At 54.0% G+C, this 18,186-nt stretch overlaps 1 protein-coding gene across 1 annotated transcript; it reads right to left on the bottom strand.

Moving 5' to 3' along the window:
* Positions 1-2,573: 2,573 nt before the first annotated feature.
* Positions 2,574-18,186, bottom strand: MFNG (MFNG O-fucosylpeptide 3-beta-N-acetylglucosaminyltransferase). Its single transcript, XM_061417414.1, has 8 exons — positions 17,711-18,186; positions 13,139-13,187; positions 12,676-12,778; positions 12,078-12,231; positions 9,029-9,114; positions 6,975-7,140; positions 5,194-5,279; positions 2,574-3,542 (listed from the first exon to the last, which is right to left on the bottom strand). Exons 1-8 carry the CDS (start codon positions 17,963-17,965, stop codon positions 3,479-3,481), a joined length of 963 nt encoding a protein of 320 aa, XP_061273398.1. The 5' UTR covers positions 17,966-18,186; the 3' UTR covers positions 2,574-3,478.

Here is an 18,186-nt window from a genome sequence, read left to right on the forward strand (position 1 = left end):
GAGACTGATATTTAGATCGAGAGGGTTGATATGTGGGGTCAGTTGCTTTGGCAAGCACACTTCCTGGGTGAAGCTGTGTCCTTTCTAGTGCACCATAACAGGAGCACTTAAGGTCAAATTTTTTCCTTTGTGCATGATACTAAAAAAAATGGTCAATGTTACCAATTTGATCTTTCCATTATAAAGCTTCCCCATCATCTTGTCCCCAAGGGGTTTTAGCACCTTTCATAGAATCTTAAAACTGACAAGCTGGAAGAGCTCTGAGAAGCTCACTCACCCATTTTTCAACTCATCCCACAAATATTCGTTGTGTGTGTGCCAGGTAGCAAGTAGCAGTGAGCAAAACCAATGCGATCCCTGGGATTGCAGACGTAACAGTCAGACAGGGGCGAGCAACAAATACATGAGCAAGCAGATGCACCAACAAAAGGCATGCCCGCAAGGTTTAGAGCCACCTGGGGAGCTACCCCAGAGCGAAGTGATGGCAGTCAGGCAGCCACTTGGTGGTGGGTGATCAAGGAAAGCCTCCCTAAGAGAGGATGCTGGGGCTTGACAAGAGCTATTCAGCCATGCAGAGTTGGGGGCCATTCCAGGGAGAGCTGGGGCAGACAGAGAAACTGCGCACCTACCAGGAGTAACGAGGAGCAAGGCGGAGGGGGGTCTGAGGGGAGGCCAGCGAGGAGGCTGCTATGGTAACGCCCTTTCACTCCGTTTTACAGCTGAGAACACTGAGTTCGGGGAGAGCTGGGAGACAGTGGTTACTGAGGAACTACCTGCCCCAGGAGCTTTTTGTGCAGCATCTCAAAACCACACCTGCAGGCTACGTAGAGGTCACTCTATTTCACAGGTAAGGCCAGTGAATGGTGAAGTCAGGTGCCCAAGGGCTGAGAGGCAGAAGAAGAAAGGAGGGTCGAGGCCAGTCTGAGGAGGCTCTTCCACCCTCCATGGTTGTCCTGCACTGATGACCACTGTGGAGTCTCAAACCTTGGCCCTGGCTCCTAAAAGCCCCATGACCTGGACCAAGGGCCTTCTCCCTCTCCATGCCTCAGTTTCCTAACCTGTAAAATGGGAGTAATACATGCCTGAGGGGTACGGCAAGGCCAAGACAAGGTGGTTCAACCTTGCCTCCCCACCATGCTCCCAGCCCCTGCCTGTGGGGCCCACGCAGGTCATTCTAGCACAGCCTACAGGCAGCTTCCCCCTTCCCACACAGACTCACAAGGGGTTAATCCCAGGCTCCCTCCTTCCTCTATCCCAGTTCTGATCCTTGCTGACTCTGCTCCCCGCCCTACGTAGCTATTCTGGGACAATGGAGGCAGCAGATGGCCCGAGTCCTGTTCCCTCCACCCGACCCTCAGGATCTGGGAACAACCCGTAAATCTGCTGTTGCTTCTAAAAGCGGGCCAGCCGGCAGCCCTCCACGCACGGGGTGGAGAGGACGGCGGCTGTAGAGTACACCATCCCATCCCTACAGGCTGTTAGCCCAGAAGCCGCCCCACTCGGCTCGCATCCCACACACCCAGCATTAGGTCAACTCAGAAAGAAAGGAAGCCCCACACCTAACAAGCACAGGGCGGCTCCTCTCGAGTTCAGACTCCTCCTTGGAAAAGAAGGGGCCAAGGCTCCAGTATTCGGCGGTTCCATCGGCCCAGACAGAGTTGCAGCAGGGACAAGGTCCTTCGAGGGCTGGAGGACATGCCTCAAAGAAGCCCCCAGCCCTGGCTGCCTGGATCAAAGCCCCTCTGTCCCTCTGGACCTCTGCTCCCTCCTCCCCACTGCCCTGAGCTCCACTGTGACCCCCAATCCCCTAACATCTCTGAGCATGATGCAGGCTGCGAGCAAACACATCCTCTTCCTAGCCCTCCCCACAGACACCACCAGGCCTGAAATTTCACCATGATCACTTTCATTCAGTCATGCAAATTCTTTGGGACACTTACCTTTACCTAGCTCCTACCTGGGCTGTCAAAGTGCCCCTTTATCTGATAGCAGAGGCTGAATCCCTCAGCTCCATTCTGCCTTCCCTGATTCTCTAGCCACCTCAACCCAGGCCCTGAAGGCAGATAAAAAGCAAGTATTGTCCTCAGTAAACCAGCACCTCATGACACACATATATTCACTCACATGCATATCACTCACACAGAGGCGTGACAGAGGCACACACACATCTGTGCATCTCACATACATCGTTAGGCACAGACAAGCATAGAAGGGTGCATGGGCCCACCCTTATACATCCTAGCACACCACGACACAGCACACACTACCAGCCATCACTGTTCACGGGACCGTTCCTTTCTCCATACCAGACTCTGTGCTGTGCCCTTTACAAATCCTGCATCATTTCACTTACAACTCGTGAAGTAAGTACTCCTTTTCTCATCTATAAAATGAGCAAACAAGCCAGAGAGGCCAAGCAGATTCCCCCAGGTCACACAGCCAGCAAGAGCAGGGCAGGGCTGTCTAGCTCGGAGACCCCAAATCAACATCTGAGACAGACAGATGAAAGATCCTCCCGTCCTGCTCAGGAATGACTTTGACTGCATGTAACAGAAAACTGAACCAAGCAAGGCTTAAACAAATAAGGGTTTAATCTTCTTACAGAACCAGATGTTGGAAGGGACAGCTGTGGAAATGATTGTCTTGGCATTCCCTTCATGGCAGCAAGGTGGCTGCCCTAGATCCAGACATCACACCCACATTTGCAGTAGGAAGATGGGGTACAGGGCTACAAAACCTTCCCCAGAAGCCTCTCTATTGGCTTTGCTTAATTCTCACTAACAGACAGAGATCTGGCTCTGGCCATAGCTGGGCGATGTAGTAGCTCCTAATAGCAAGGGAAGCTGGGAAAGTGAGCAACAGGAACATCATGATGGGCTGGGACCCATTCTGATTCATCATCTGGGTCTGGACATGCTGATGCTCCAAACAACATCAGGTGGGGAGCAGGGGCTGGAGACTGGTCAGCAACAACATTATCTGCCACAGACTCTGGATTCTGACCTTCTTGCACTTGGGTCCCCTCAGTGCTTGAGGATCCAGCCAAGGAAGTCAGGAGTAAGTGGCCCAGTGCTTGATCCCAGGAGAGGAACTGAGAGACCAGAGCTGCGGGCTCTGCACACTCAGGGGCCTAGGTAATTCTCTGAAGGGTTAGGATTCCTGAGCCCAAGTAGCTTAAGGACCCTCCATCTTCATTCAGTTCAGCCACCCAGGACCCATGGAGGCCCAGCCATTGAGGCCTCTCTGGCCCTTACTTGGTGCCCCCAATCCTGGGCTGTGCAACACGCCTCCCAGGGGCTTGAGATGCATTCAGCACCAGTCATCATCCAATCCTGGGCTTGCTCATCTCTCAGAGGTCATGCCAGGGACTGCCCCCCTACACACACACAAGACCTGCTACGAGCCCTCAAGGCTGCCTGGGAGGCTAAGGACAACCAGAGAGCCTCAGCCCACTCTTTGCCCAGAGGTTCAGGGTTCATCAGGCCACCAGCTGCGGGCACCAGGGAGTATCCGGGTAGAGGAGACAATGGAGGGAGTGAAACCTGTGGAGAGACCAGAAATGGACAAGACAGTCACCCCCACGGGTTCCTGGGGGAGCATGTCACAGAGATGGTTTGGAGCAAGGTTTTTCCACCTTGGCACGTTGTGAATATTAGGAGCCAGATATAATTCTGTTGTGGGGACTGTCCTGGGCACTGCGGGTGCTTAGCAGCAGCCCTGTACTCCACTCGCCAGATGCCAGCAGTATCCTCTGAAATTTTTTTTTTTTTAATATTTATTTATCTAATTTATTTATTTGGCTGTGCTGGGTCTCAGCTGTGGCACTCAGGACCTTCTACCTTCATTGCAACATGCAGGATCTTTAGTAGCAGCATGTGAGATCTAGATCCCTGACCAGGGATCAAACCTGGGCCCCCTGCACTGAGAGTGCGGAGTCTTAGCCACTGGATCCACAGGGAAGTCCTCGCTGAGTCTTAACAATCAAAAATGTCCCCACACACTACCAAGTGTCTCTTGGCAGGGGTGCAAAATGGTCCCTGGTTGAGAACCGCTGATGGGTAAAGACTTCAAAAGCCAGAGAAACCATGAAGAGCTGAGGCCATAGCCTCTGAGTGACCCGAGTCCCCATCAAGCAGGAACCTGTGGATTCTAGAATCTTTAGGCTTTGAGAGAATTTAACACCAAGTTTTAAATCTCTTGACATACAGCCATAGCTTGCACACTTCTACTGATGAGAAGCTCACTCCATTAGAAAGCAGCTCTTTTCCTTTTGAAACTTGAGTTTTCTTTCAATTTCGTATTGAGCCAGATTCTGTCTCCTTGCAACGTCCAACTTGTTCAACACAGTCCTGGGCCCGGCAGCCTTGGGACAGTGGTGAGACCTCTGCCTCCAAACAGATGGCTCTGCAGGATTTCAGGGGCAAGAGTGCGTGCTCCCTTATGGGTTACGCACTTCAGGTAGGTCCAAAGTCTGGACAGAGCCTAGAAGGCCCGGGGGATGGGGGGGATGCCACCTCCCCAAATCAATCTGATGCCACTCTCCTCTTTTCTCCCATGTTCCAGTCACACTGGCTTCTTTTACTTCCTTGAGTAGGTCTTACTCTCCTGCCACAATATGTCATAGGCCAGGCTCTAAACAGCTCCACAGCAATCGGGGCTGGGCATGGGATGGAGGGGGCTGAGCTGAGTAGCCCTAATCTCCCCGGGGTGTGTTTGCAGGGAGAACTGGAGGTGTCTAGGTGGCATTTTATCCCTCATTCCAACCCTTTGTCCATGGAAAAGTATCATCCAAGAAATGAAGAGCCTAAGAAAAAATTTTTTAATTTCCCTAGGTGTGGAGTTTCTCCAATGAGTGCCTGGAGTTTCTCCATGAGAGCATCTCCTTTGCTCAGTGAACACAGTTCAGTCTTCTAGAGGTTACTGAAGAATCCCAGAGGATCAGGCCTGGGAGATCCCCTTCAGATCCTTGATGCCCAGCCTCCTTGTGCTACAAATGGGGCGACTAAGGTACAGAGAGGCAAGGCAGGCACCTGCCCAAGGTCACACAGTAAGCCAATGACAGAGCAGGGACTGAAATCCACTCCCAGCTCCATGCTATCAGCTACTAGCCTCTCTCACTTCCCTCCCTCCTGGTTCTATCCCTGCCCTCAGGCCTCAGTCCTCCCACCCTACAGTTTCAGCCCGCAGACCCACCTGGAGGGGTCCTCCTCAGGCGAGAAGGGGCCATGGAGCTTAATGACATTGAGTTTCCCCTCAAAGACGCCGTAGCTAAGGGTGACCTGCGCAGAAAGAAGTAGAGAAGGCAATGAAGCAGGGCGGGGCAGTGGGGAGGAGTCTCTCACCAGGGACCCCACAAGGGGGCAGCATTTTGGTAGAAACAGAGAAGGTGCCTAAGACATTTTCAGTGGCACAGAAAGCCTGTCTCTGCACCTGAAATTCCACCATCAGTAATGGGTGTTTCACTGGGGGGCCCATCCCCTCCCATTCTCCCATAATCCCATTGGTGCCCCCAACAGTCCCATTTACCAAAGAGGCTGGAATGATCCCCTCATCTACAGATTGGGAAACTGAGGCTCAAGAGGGGAAGGTGCCTTTCCAGGAAGTTGCACACCTGGATGGAAGTTTCCTGAGACCTACTCTAGGGCCTTAGCAATCCCTCAGCTCATTCCACAAGCAATGAGGCTGCGGATGACGACTCCAGTCAAAAGGCAGTCAAGCACAGTGATTAAAGACTGTGGATTTGGGGGCCACCCACCAGGGTTCAAGTCCCTCTCCGTCCTGAACTAGCCACAGTTAGTTCCACTCTCTGGGCCGCAGTTTCTCCATCTGTAGAATGGGAATACTGTTAAGCTCCATCCCCTATGAATGTTATGAGGAACCAGAGAGTTAAAAAAGATAAGGCCCCCAGTGTGGTGTCTGGCACAGCAGGGGCTCAAACCCCAAACTTTAAGGAACACCCTGGTTTTGCCTGTCCAAAATCTGCCCCTCTTTCCTGGCTGTGGTCCTAATGGGACCAACCTGCACCCCAGTTGTAGGTCTGGTCAATCAACACTAGCTCTAGGCTCTGGTAGGAAACAGGTCATGTGACCCAAGTGAGCCATGTGACCAATAAGCACCAGCCCTGCGGTCTGACAGGAGGAGCTCTCTTCTCACTGGTGGGGTGGGGCTGCCATCTTGCCAGCGCAAGTAGCGAGCCTGCCTGAGAATGAGGCCAGCATAGGGGAGGACACACGAGAGAGGGGATGGGATCTGAGCACCCAGATCTCACCAGATCTAGCAAGTCATCCACACCCTCACCTTCTCAGGTACACAGACCCATAAATGTCCTTTTCTGTTTAATTAGTCTATTGCCTTTCTGTCCTTTGCAGCTAAAAGGGCTCTGACTCATACCATGAGACAGAACCTCCCTGGGGGCCTTCCCAGCCAGGACCCCCTATGGGACTGGACACCCATGAGTTGGAGGGCAGTATCTGCAAGGCAGAGGCAGCTGGACCTCAGCAGAGTCACTATCTGCCAGGTGATGGGAGGGGCACCCACCCTTCCCCCAGCCTGACATTACACATGGGTCATCCCTACTGAAGACCTGGTCTTTCCCAGTAACACCTGTGTGGGAAGGAAAAGCAGTAAGCAGTGGCCAGGTAGGCTCTGATGAAGGAGGAGGCCGTTGAAAGTGCAGGACTGGCCCCTTCAGAGGGTGTGGTAAGGATGGATGCAGTGTTCAGGGGCCTAGTTTGAATCTCAAGATGAGCTTTCTCTCATCTGTGCAGGTCCCTCCAGCTGGCATTTGGGAACCAGATCAAAGAACATTAGCACCACAAATGCCAACCCTTAAGGGTCATAGGTGGAGAGCACTGAGTCACTGCATGCCCTTAAGGGGGTCCTTTGCCACGCTGGGACTCAGTTTCCCCATTAAAGGAGAGAGCCCACACACACACGCACCTACCCCATTGCCACCTGCCCCATGGCTGGCTCACCTGCTCTGGGAGCTGGGCAGCCTCCAGCAGCTGCAGGGTCTCCAGGTGGGAGTGGAAGAGGGGACAGGACTGCAGGTGACCACCCAGCTTGCACTCAACGATGTAGCCCACGGTGCAGTCATCAGGCAGCCGGATGAGGGCAGATGTGTCCATGAAGTGGGAGCCACTGAAGGACAGAGCCATGCTGTGGCCACTGGCCTAAGGCCCTTGACACCTAGAGCCCTTCCTGTCTCCCAGAAAACCCTCCCTCCACCACAGCCAGCTGGAAGAGAAGAGTGCAGCTCTAGCATCTGCCCCCTGCATACTGTGTAGCCTCATGCAAGTTATAAACCTCGGAGAGCTTCAGTTTTCTCTTCTGTAAAATGGGCATGATAATAGCCAGAGCTGTTGTGAGGATTAAGTGGCGAAATGGTGAGATGAAGCCTTTTATAAATGTATCCTTTCCTTTTCTCTCTTTCTTTTCATTCATTCATCCACTCATTCATTCATTTTTGAGTTTGAACATCTACCTGGTGCCAGCCACTGATGACACAGAAGCTGAGGACACAGAGATGGGAAAGAAATGCTTCCTGCCCTTAACAGCAGCCTCCGTGCTGGAGGGAGACATGAGCAGGTCATTGCAAATGAGGACTAGTGCTTAGAGGAAAGCACGAGGCCTGGGGACACAGGGAGGGCAAAGCAGATTCCCAGAGGAGGTGGCAGCCTTTTGTTTTGCTCTTTATTTAATCATGGCAGTAGCAGATTCTAAACAGAGTCTTACAGGATGATCTGCAGTCAGCCAGGTGCCAAGCGGGGGAGGAGCAGTGTTCCTGGCAAGGGCATCACCTGACTGTGCACCCCATGAACGCCCTAGAGACCAGGCTGGGCAGCTTGCTCCACTGCACAAGATGCCTGAGAAAGGGGTCGAGCAGGTACAGAATCCCATCCTTTGTCACCTTCCCCAGGCTGTGCCCGGGGGCCGCACTGCCCAGAGCGGGTACTTTTTTCTAATTCACACAAATGTACTATAGAGGGGGACAGAAGCCTAGATGGGGTATCCGGGTCCCAGGGAGACCCCTGGTCATGTGTATACACCTGCTATCAACAGACCTTAGGACAGCATTCCTGCTTCCAGTCAGGACACAAACTACCTCCTGAGGGCACCCCTATCCAGGGCAGGGCAGGGCAGGGCAGGTTGCTGCAGAGGCATATCACGCAGACCCTAGAGCCAAACCCAGCAGCTGAGAGACCTTGGGCCTGGGTGACCTTGAACCAATCACTTACTTAACCTCTCAGCAACTTAGTTTTCTCAGCCAAGTAGAAATAAGGCCAACGCCCCTTCCTCCCTGGGGGCTGTGATAATCTTAGCAAAGTACAGGCCTGGCTCAGAGTCAACCCTCAATTCAAGGTGGTGACACTGATGTGGCTGTTAATAACAGTAACAGACTACCCAGCAGACCTCAAGAGACCTTTGTCATGCCCTCTCTAGAATACCAGTACTCCTACCCAGTACCGAGGGCTTCCACTACTCTCACAATCCCCCTCAGTCTGGCACCACTCTTCTAGGACCATTCCAGCTCGAATGCCACCTCTTCCAGGAAGCCTTCCCTCCTCTCCCTATGTAGAAGGCCCTACTCCCTCCTCTGAGTGTTCCTCCATTTGGCCTTCACCTCCCTTGTGACAGTGATTGGTCAGAAGAGGGCTGAAAACGGAACCTAATATTGACTGGGCTCCTACCAGGTGCCAGCCCAGGCACTTTCTCATTTAACCCTTACAATAACCACTGGCCACTGTATTATCAGGTCCATTTTACAGACGGGGCACTGAGGCTCTTAGAGATTACACATCTTTCCTGTGTGTAGCAGAGTGTACTAAGCAGTGTACCCCCAGGGGCAAGGTAACAGGTGACTTGCTCACCACTAACTGTGTAACTCTGATGCAGTGGGAATGAGAGGTAGTGTCTCCTGAGCTCACTCTCAAGCCCCTTCTGCTACAAACACCCTACCCACACACCAGCCGATCCCTCCTCTCTGCACACCTCTACCTCCCCCATCTTCCTGTAGGTCTCTGCTTACCTGGCCCAGGGGGCCATCTTCAAAGCCAGTTTGCGGTTGATGCAGAAGCCAGCTCCCCCGGTGGCAAACCAGAACTGTACCAGCTTCTGTGGGGGAAGATGGGGAAAGCCAAAGTGTAGGGTGAGCCTAGGGGTGGGGGCAACAGCCAGGCCTCCCCTTACTCACAACCAACATGGCTCAGAAGCCATGTTGGCTCAGAAGCTTTATATTTCACATCTTTCTAGAGTCTTGCTATGAGGCTTCTCAGATTGCGCTAGTGGTAAAGAATCCGCCTGCCCATGCAGGACACATAAGACACACAGATTCGATTCCTGGGATGGGAAAATCCCCTAGGAGAACATGGCAAACCACTCCAGTATTCTTGCCTGGAAAATCCCATGAACTGAGGAGACTGGTGGGCTAAAGTCCATAGGGTCACAGAGAGTTGGACATGACTGAAGCAATTTAGCATGCATGCAGAGTCTTGTTATAACCTTAAATTATGCCCATGAAGGAAAAAGAGAAGGGCAGGCAAACATTCAAGGGCTTGGAATGGGATCCGGCACATGGTAAACACTAGTGGGTTTATCGACCAGCTTGTAAAGCCCTTGACATCCGAACCAATACCACCCTTTTAGAGTGTAAACCGTTTTCAGCCCTTGCCTAGCATCACCATGGCCCAAGATCTCTTCTACCTCTTCTGTGAGGACCTGTGAATTCACCCAGGAATTTCTTCAAGGCTTTTGAGAAACACTGTACCTTTTCAACTGTACCATCTCTTAGTCAAAGCGCCCTAAGGTTACCTTCTCCCAGGTCCACAGTTGATGCTTCACTGATGTGTGTTGCATTGGCTTGGGTTATCTCCCATGATTCAGCAGTGAGAAGAGCGCTGGATGGGAAGTTGGAAAGTCTGACACTGAGCTCCCCCCTCCACTGTACAGCTGTATAACCTTCAAAGAGTCCGTGCCCCTCTCTGGACCTCAGATATGTCACCTGTGAGCACAACATTGGCTCCAGTTCTGAAATCCGATGGTTCTCCGGGCCCAGAAGTGTCTTCCTCCTCCGAGATCTCTACGAGTTTACTTCTGGAGACTCTTCCCTCTTAGAGAGAAGTCAGGCTTCAACTAGGCAGAATGAATGGGTTCTTTGGAACCTAACACACAGGAGGTGCCCAATAAACGCTTGTTTAATGAATTAATGAGAGCAGGGCTTCCACTCCCAGAGAACCACAGTAACATCAGCAGTGATCATGTGAGCGCCTAGCCCCAAGCACTGACCATGTCAAGCCCTTTGCTACAGATCAGGTGACTGAGGTACACAGAACTGAGGTCACCTGCCAAGGTCCCAGAGCTGGGACTGACCGCAAGCCAAACCTCCTTCCCCCTTTGCCATCCTACCCTGGGGGGACACCCACATTCTGAACTGGCCAGGACACTCTGGAGCAGTCCTAGGATCCTGCTGGTGGGGTGTCTGACAAGGAGGGCATTGGTGCACATTGTGGGCTTGAGGAGTGGGTGTGTCCAGCAGGGTCTTGTGCCCAGCACAGGAAAAACACTGCTCAGAGGTGAGGCTGGGCTGAGTCAGGTGCTCGTGCTCAGCCGCCAAGTCATGTCTGACTCTTCAGAATCCCATGGAGCTGAATCGGGTACTGGCGGAAAACACTCACTAGTATCTACCATGTGCCAGATCGCATTCCAAGCCCTTGAATATTTGTGTGCTTAGTCGCTCAGTCATGTCTGACTCTTTGCAACCGCATGGACTGTAGCCCACCAAGCTCCTCTGACCATGGGACTCTCCAGGCAAGAATACGGGAGTGGGTTGCCATTTCCTTCTCCAGGAGATCCTGGCCCTTGAATAGGTGACCTCATTTAATTCTTTTGCTCACAACTGCTCTATGAGGTAGTGACTGTTTTCACTGATTCTACAGATGAGGAAACTGAGGCACAGAGAGGCAAGATGACTTCAGTCAATGTCACAAAGCCAGGAGGGAGCGGGGCTAGGGAATGAGCTCTGGGAGTTAGGTTTCAGAGCCAAGCTCTCAAATCTTTAGGTCAGGGAGAGGTGGTATGGGAACCTGGGGGACCCCTCAGCTCATCTGGCATCTGCTTGCTCATGCACACCACCCCTCAGGGCCCAGAAGGATTTAATTAGGGCTCAGAGGCTGATGAGCTGCAGATAATTAAGATTTTGTGTTTCCTGCTCTTGGTTTCCCTCGAGAAGCAGATGGTGACCCTGAGAGGGAGAAAGCCCCATAGTGGGCACAGCTCCCGCTCCAGACATTGCCTCTAGAGAGGGGGACCCATGGCTTTCCTGTTCATGGGGGCCAAGGGTGCCCTAGGGGCCTGGGTCACCCCAACACCGGAATCCAGGTGGGTTCTGGGGACAGGGGGAAAAACATGCGATATACGTATACTAAAAAATTCTTATTTCTCCAAAAGTCAAATTTAATGAATACCCTGGGGTTTTGTTTATTTGCTTCCTAAATCTGGCAACCTAAATCTGTCCATTCAGGTCTGGAGCTGAAGCGGGTGCTAGGGACCCTCTTGTGCCAGGTGCCAATACCTCTGTGGGTGATTAGTGAAATCTGAAGAGAGGAAAGCTGTCTAGGGGAAGGGAGAGTTCAGGGGCTCCCGGCAGCCGCAATTTGCCACCTGGCCCAACAGATTCAGCATTTTAACAATCCGTCCAACTACATGGTGATACCAGGTGGCTAGAAGCCTGATTGTGGAGCCTGGAGACCTCAGCTCACCCCACCATGCTCACGGTATGACAAGGACAAGCCACTGCTCCTCAGTAATTGAGGCCCTACTCGGTGCCAGTCTTTGCTTTCCTTGCATTATGTCAATCTCCTCTCTCTCTCCTCTCTCGGTCTCATAAAGAAGGAGACCGTATCAGAGGAGAAGCCACCAGCCCAGAGATACACAGTGATGCAGGCAATTCTGAAACCCAGAAAATCCACCTGCCCCCTGCAGGACCCCGCCCCTTCAGGGCCCCGCCCCGACTCCGCCCCCGAAGGGCCCTGCCCCGCCACCCAGCGGCCAGTTCACAAAGGAGGCAGCGAGGGACCCACTGTGCGGTTGTGAGGTTGCGGCTCCGAAGCGTGAATTGGCCGATTCAGGCTAGGCCGGCCTACATAGACGTCGCGGGTCTGGGGGAAGGTTTTCAGCAACTTCAGCAGCGCCCTCGGGTTCAGATAGTTGTCATCGTCCACATGGCAGAACCATCTATGGGGATGGAATGGGGGACCTTGAACTTGAAAGGGGTTCCCAAGAGCTGCCTGTCAACCAGACTCCCCCTCCCTGCACCCTCACAATCAGTCAACAAACAGATATGGGCTGGAGTGGGCTTAACACTTAAGGCCTAGCCTTGTGCCAGCAGCATCTCCTGTAAGCTCATGAGGAAGTTGTGCCCATTCCTCAGGTGGGAACCAAGACTCAGGCAGGTTAAGGCACTTGCCCTAGGTCACACAGCCAGAATGGCAGGATTTGAACGCAGATGGTCTGACCAGAGACAGATCCCAGAAGGCCCTACATGTGATTCAATTCACAGGATCCAGAACTTTACTTTTTTGACAAGACATCCCATTTAGTCATGGGATGTCTTGAGTAGCCTGAGGCAAAGGTCACGCCTGCCCCCTAAGACCAAGGTGAAGACCAAGGTAGACTCACCTCAGCCCACTGGCCAAGAAGGCATCAAATTCAGCAGCCATCTTGCAGGACAGGGCAGGGTGGCTGTGCTCCGCAGAGCAGTTGGTGACCACAAGGTGGGACCCTGGAGAAGTAAGGACAAGTCAGCCCAGCTCTTCCCCACAGCCCTGCACAGTGTGAGAAGCAGAGCAAGGCAGGGCCTCAGAGAGCCTGGAGCAGTCCACCCACTCCCATTTTGCACAGGGGAAACAAGTCAGGGAGGGCTGGCCTGCCCAGAATCCTGAAACTAATGGACAGCACGCTGAGCTGGGACCCAGGTGTTCACGGCCTTACCGTCTCCAGGGGAGACTCCTGCTCCCCTCCTGAGCAAAGGGGGAATCCCTGTGCACCAAGGGTAGACAGTCGTGTTTCCTGGAGACCCCCAGGCAGCCACCCCAGCTTTCCCTGACAACAACTGAGGGGTCCCCATCCCACCCCGAGTTACCCAGTCTCTCCTGGAGGCCTTCATCCGGGCTGTCAGTGAAGATGAACGTCTAGGAATGAGAAAAGAGGCAGGGTAGGGGTCAGCCAAGGAGAGTCCCGGGTCAGCCCACAGCCAAGTTCAGGTGGATACACACACAGCAGACCTCTGTCCTCTTTCAGTGATGGAAATACACTCCTGTCACAGTCACACACTCCTTTAGGACAAGAGGACTTACCCAACCCCCTCCCCCATACAACACACACAACCCAGCTTTTGTAGACACACAGCTTCGAGTTGTACATCAGCCCATCAGTCTCACATTCAGCCCCCTTACAGACCAACACCCACCAGACCAGAGTCGCACACCCTTGGTAGAATCACACCTTCTTCAACCATACACACATCACAGTTCCACTTGGCCACTCCACAGTCACGAATACACGTGTGTGTCAGTAGATAGATGCACATGCTGGGACACCGAACCACTTGGGGAGATAGTCACAACTTTCATAGTCACCCAAACTCCCTGTGCAAGTGTTAGGGCCCTCACACACCTCCCAGACTGAAGAGGCACCCCACCCACAGCTTTCACACGTCTGATCCCTCATGACTTCACTGACCCTCCAGACAGGCATTGTGATTTGCAGATGGCAAAATGAAGGCTAGGTGATGAAGCAAAGCTGTGTGGTTGGCAAGAGGTAAGGACCTCTCCCCACTCTCAGCTCCCAGCGCAGCCAGACTTCCCCCCAGGAGCCCCACCCAGCAGGTACTCAGACCCAGCCTGAGGACACTGAGCACCTGAGCACCCCCAGACCTGGGCTTCTCTCCCTCTACCCTATCTTACTGGGACCCAACATTTGGGGGTGACCATGCCTCCTCTCTTTCTCTCACACCCACATCCAGTCTGTCAGCAAATTTTATCCACCCAACTTTCAAACTAAAGAACTAAAGAGCCTCTTGATGAAAGTGAAAGAGGAGATTGAAAAAGTTGGCTTAAAACTCAACATTCAGAAAACAAAGATCATGGCGTCTGGTCCCATCACTTCATGGCAAATAGATGGGGAAACAGTGGAAACAGTGTCAGACTTTATTTTTGGGGGCTCCAAAATCACTGCAGATGGTGACTGCAGCCATGAAATTAAAAGACGCTTGCTCCTTGGAAGAAAAGTTATGACCAACCTAGACAACATATTAAAAAGCAGAGACATTACTTTGCCAACAAAGGTCTATCTAGTCAAAGCTATGCTTTTTCCAGTAGTCATGTATGGATGTGAGAGTTGGGCCATAAGGAAAGCCAAGTACCGAAGAATTGATGCTTTTGAACCATGGTGTTGGAGAAGACTCTTGAGATTCCCTTGAACATCAAGGAGATCCAACCAGTCTATCCTAAAGGAAATCAGTCCTGAATATTCATTGGAAAGACTGAAGCTGAAACTCCAGTACTTTGGTCACCTGATGCAAAGAACTGACTCATTGGAAAAGACCCTGATGGTGGGAAAGATTGAAGGCAGGAAGAGAAGGGGAAGACAGAGGATGAGATGGTTGTATGGCATCACCGACTCAATGGATATGAGCTTGAGTAAACTCTGGGAGTTGGTGATGGACAGGGAGGCCTAGCATGCTGCAGTCCATGGGGTCGCAAATAGTCGGACACAACTGAGTGACTGAACTGAAATGACTGAACTTTCAAATTGCTTGGGGTACACCCTCTCCCTGGGGTACAGCCTCCACGGTCAGCCCACGGTCCATCCCCTCCTTGTCACCTCCTGCCTGCTTTGCTGCAGTCACCTTTTCCCTGTTCTCTCTGCTCCGTCCTGCTCCTCTCCAGGCTGTTTTCAACACAGCCCCCGGGGGAGCCTGTAAAGTAAGTCAGACTTTTCTTGCCCTGCTCTCCGGCAAACTTGTGCCACCAAACAGTCACCAGAGAGTGGAACTCTCTCCAGTCTGGAGTGTGGGCCAAATGGGCCAGGGAATGCCTGGGAATGAATTAGTGAGGAGAGGGGGAAGGAGGGGTCCCCGCAGCACGGTCTGGGGGCTAAGCAGGACTCATGAGGCTGGTGTTTCAGTCCCCGGGAATTCTGAGGTTGGCACAGAACAGTGGGCAGAGTTTTCTCTGAGCAGAGGGTTGCATTTGATTGTTTCAAGGAGGGATCCTGACAATGGTTAAAACCTTGCAGGAAAACAAAAGGACAGACAGCCCGCTGGGGTCAGGGGAGGGGGTGCCGGGGGCCATCTGCTGCAGAGGAGGGGAGATGTGGGGCTCTCGTTCCTCCCCCCACCCCTGCCCTCGAGGAATGTGAGGAAGAGAAAGGCTCCTCTGCATCTCAAAACATGCTTCCCCCAAGCCCGCCCCCTGTGCCTGTGACAAAGGCCACACATGAGCCCCAGCCCGCTGCCACAAAGGCCCACCTGCCACCCGGCTGCCCTTAACCAGCTGGAGCTGGTGCCCAGCCCTGGAGTTAACCAGCTCAGGCCTGCTCCTGATGGCAGAGCTGAGAGAGGCTCTAATACCTTCCTGCCCTGTGCGGCTGGGGAAACCGAGGGTTGAAAAGGGGACGGCCTTGGCCGAGGTCACAGGGAGAGATGAGCCAAAGGGTGGAAATGAAGGGGGCCCAGATGTAGTGATGAGAGTGGGTTTCCCTGTCTCTTCTCTTCTTCCTCAGTTTGAGTGTCTTGCCTTTTTTTTTCAGATCTGCCTTAAAGGACAAGATTTCTAGAGTCTGCCCCTTGTGCTAGGGACAGGGGAGGAGGAAGTGGGAATGTCCAGCTGAGTGAATACATCTCCTACCTCTGCTTACAAATGGGAATTTTTAAGTTTCCCCCTCTGAAAAATGGGAATATCAATACCTACCACTCGTGTTATTGTGAGGGTTCAGTAGAGTAATGCACCGATATGCTGTCCCTTAGATGCCGAGCAGTTGGCAGGTACTCCCTCTGCCTGCCTGGTTAGCATCTGGGATTGACCTCAGAGCACAGACAGGGTGTCTGCATGCCTCTCCTCTGCCTGCCTAGTCCTGCCAGGCCCAAACACTCAGGCTAAAAGCCCAAGTGACCAGGCAGCCCTGTGGTCCCCAGTCTCAGCAGAGAAGGAGGGACCCCAGCCTAGAGGTGGGCCCACTGAGCTCTGCCCTTTGGGCCTTTGGGGTGATGCTGGCAAGCTCTTCCTCCTCTCTGGCCTCAGTATCTTCATCCAGAGCACGGGCACCATCGTAGCGATCAAGACGCAACAGGAAAGGGCCTCCGACCACGTGAGGCCATGCTCCCGGGTACACACAGACAGCACCATAAACAGGAAGGTCTGCAGGGAGGGCCAGGCTTGGTGGCTTCCGCAAGCGGAACTAGACTCTCCCCCAAGATGAGAAGATGCGCGGCGTCCCAGGGAAGAGTCCGGCGGGGGGGCGGGTGTTGGGGGTTCCAGCAAGGAAAGGGTTAATCCAGGGTGGCAGGATATCAGGACCAGGAAATCAGGGTAAAGGTGCCCCCTCCCCAGTGGGCCCTGGCCTCTTCCAGGCACCACCTCCCCCCTCCTTGGTCTCCAGGAGCCTCCAATCACCAACCCCCCCACCAAAGGCTCGTCACTTCCTCCCACTGAGCCAGCCGCCAAAGTAGGGACAGTGTGTGTGTGTGTGTGTGTGTGTGTGCGCGCGTGCGCGCGTACACAAGCGAATCTGCCCCTCTACCCGCCTAGAGATGACTCCCAACACCCCCAAATCACTGACTTTGCCTGAGGAGGGCACTGGGTATGGGGCTGGAAGAGCCAGAGGGGACTCAGAGCTGCCTCCCCAGAAAGCCATACCCTGTCACACACACACCTCTTGTCATGGCACTGGCTCCATGCGTGTGAGCATACATGCATGTGAACATACATACACATCCCCACCATACATGCCAGGCAGGCCTCTCGCTCATCACTGCTTTCACCACAGCACACACCCACTTCATCTATCCCTCAGAAACTGCCCCACAGGAAATGGAGCACAGGAGGTGAGATGCCACTGCCTCGGGGCACACCCTTGGCAGCAGAGGATGACGGCAGGGGCTGTCAGGAATTCTGAAAGGATGCCCCTCACCCCTCTCCCCAAACAGGCCCCACCCAGACCGTCCCATCCTCAGGGGCTCAGCCCTTGTGCTGAACCCTCAGCCAGGGCAAAGGACAGCACTCAGAGCCTGGCCTGGGGGCAGCCTGGCCAGGGCTCTTGTCAAAAGTCAGGACCTCCCAGAGGCCTCTGTCCAGCTGCCAAACACCCACCATTGCCCCCAAGGCCAGGGTGGGCAGGCACGAAGCCTGCTCCAGAACAACCAGGGAATGAAGGGACCCCTAGAAGGGACGTAGGAGCCCAGGGTAGCCTGGCCCCCAAAAGACCAAGCAGTGGGCGTCAGGAGTGCCCGGCTCCTGGGCTAGTGAGGGACTCACAGCCACAGGGGACCCCATCCTGGGAGAGAGGAGGAGCGGGAACACAGCCCAGGCAGGGCAGGTGGGAGAGCAGCTTCTTCTGTGGGGCCGCCAGAGAACCCCCAGGTCAGCGGTAGAAAGGCCTCTGTGACCCTCAGACCAGGGGCCACTCCTGGGACCCGCAGTCGCCCGCTTGTCACCTGTTCCCTGGTCCTGGAGACCCACGTGTTGAGCAGCAGCTCCAGGCGGGAGTGGTGGAAGGCCTGGGTCGTCTTGACTGCGATGAAGACGTCGTGGAGCTGCAGCTCGGAGGGCCGAGGGCTTGGCGGGCTCAGCTCGGGGGTGTCGGGCACACGCTGCGGGGACGGGCTTGAGCGGTACCGTAGGGAGAGGAGCCCCATGCACAGAAGGGTGAGAAGGACTCCGGCCAGGCCCCGGAGGAGCCGGCACTGCATTGGCCCTAGGGCCCCAGACGGCTCAGCTCCCAAATCCCAACCAGACGGGGAGGGGAGGCTGGTCAGGCGGGAGCCCCGGCAAAGGCAAAGGGCTGGCAGGCATGGCGGGCGGGCCGGGAGGGGAGAGGTGGGAGTCGGAGCTCCGGACCCGCAGGCCGAGCCACCGTAGCCCCGCCGCCGCCAGCCCTCCACCTGCTTGCTCCCCAGCCCTCCCGCCAGCG

Source organism: Bos javanicus, chromosome 5 (assembly GCF_032452875.1).
Source record: "Bos javanicus breed banteng chromosome 5, ARS-OSU_banteng_1.0, whole genome shotgun sequence".
Taxonomy (NCBI): domain Eukaryota; kingdom Metazoa; phylum Chordata; class Mammalia; order Artiodactyla; family Bovidae; genus Bos; species Bos javanicus.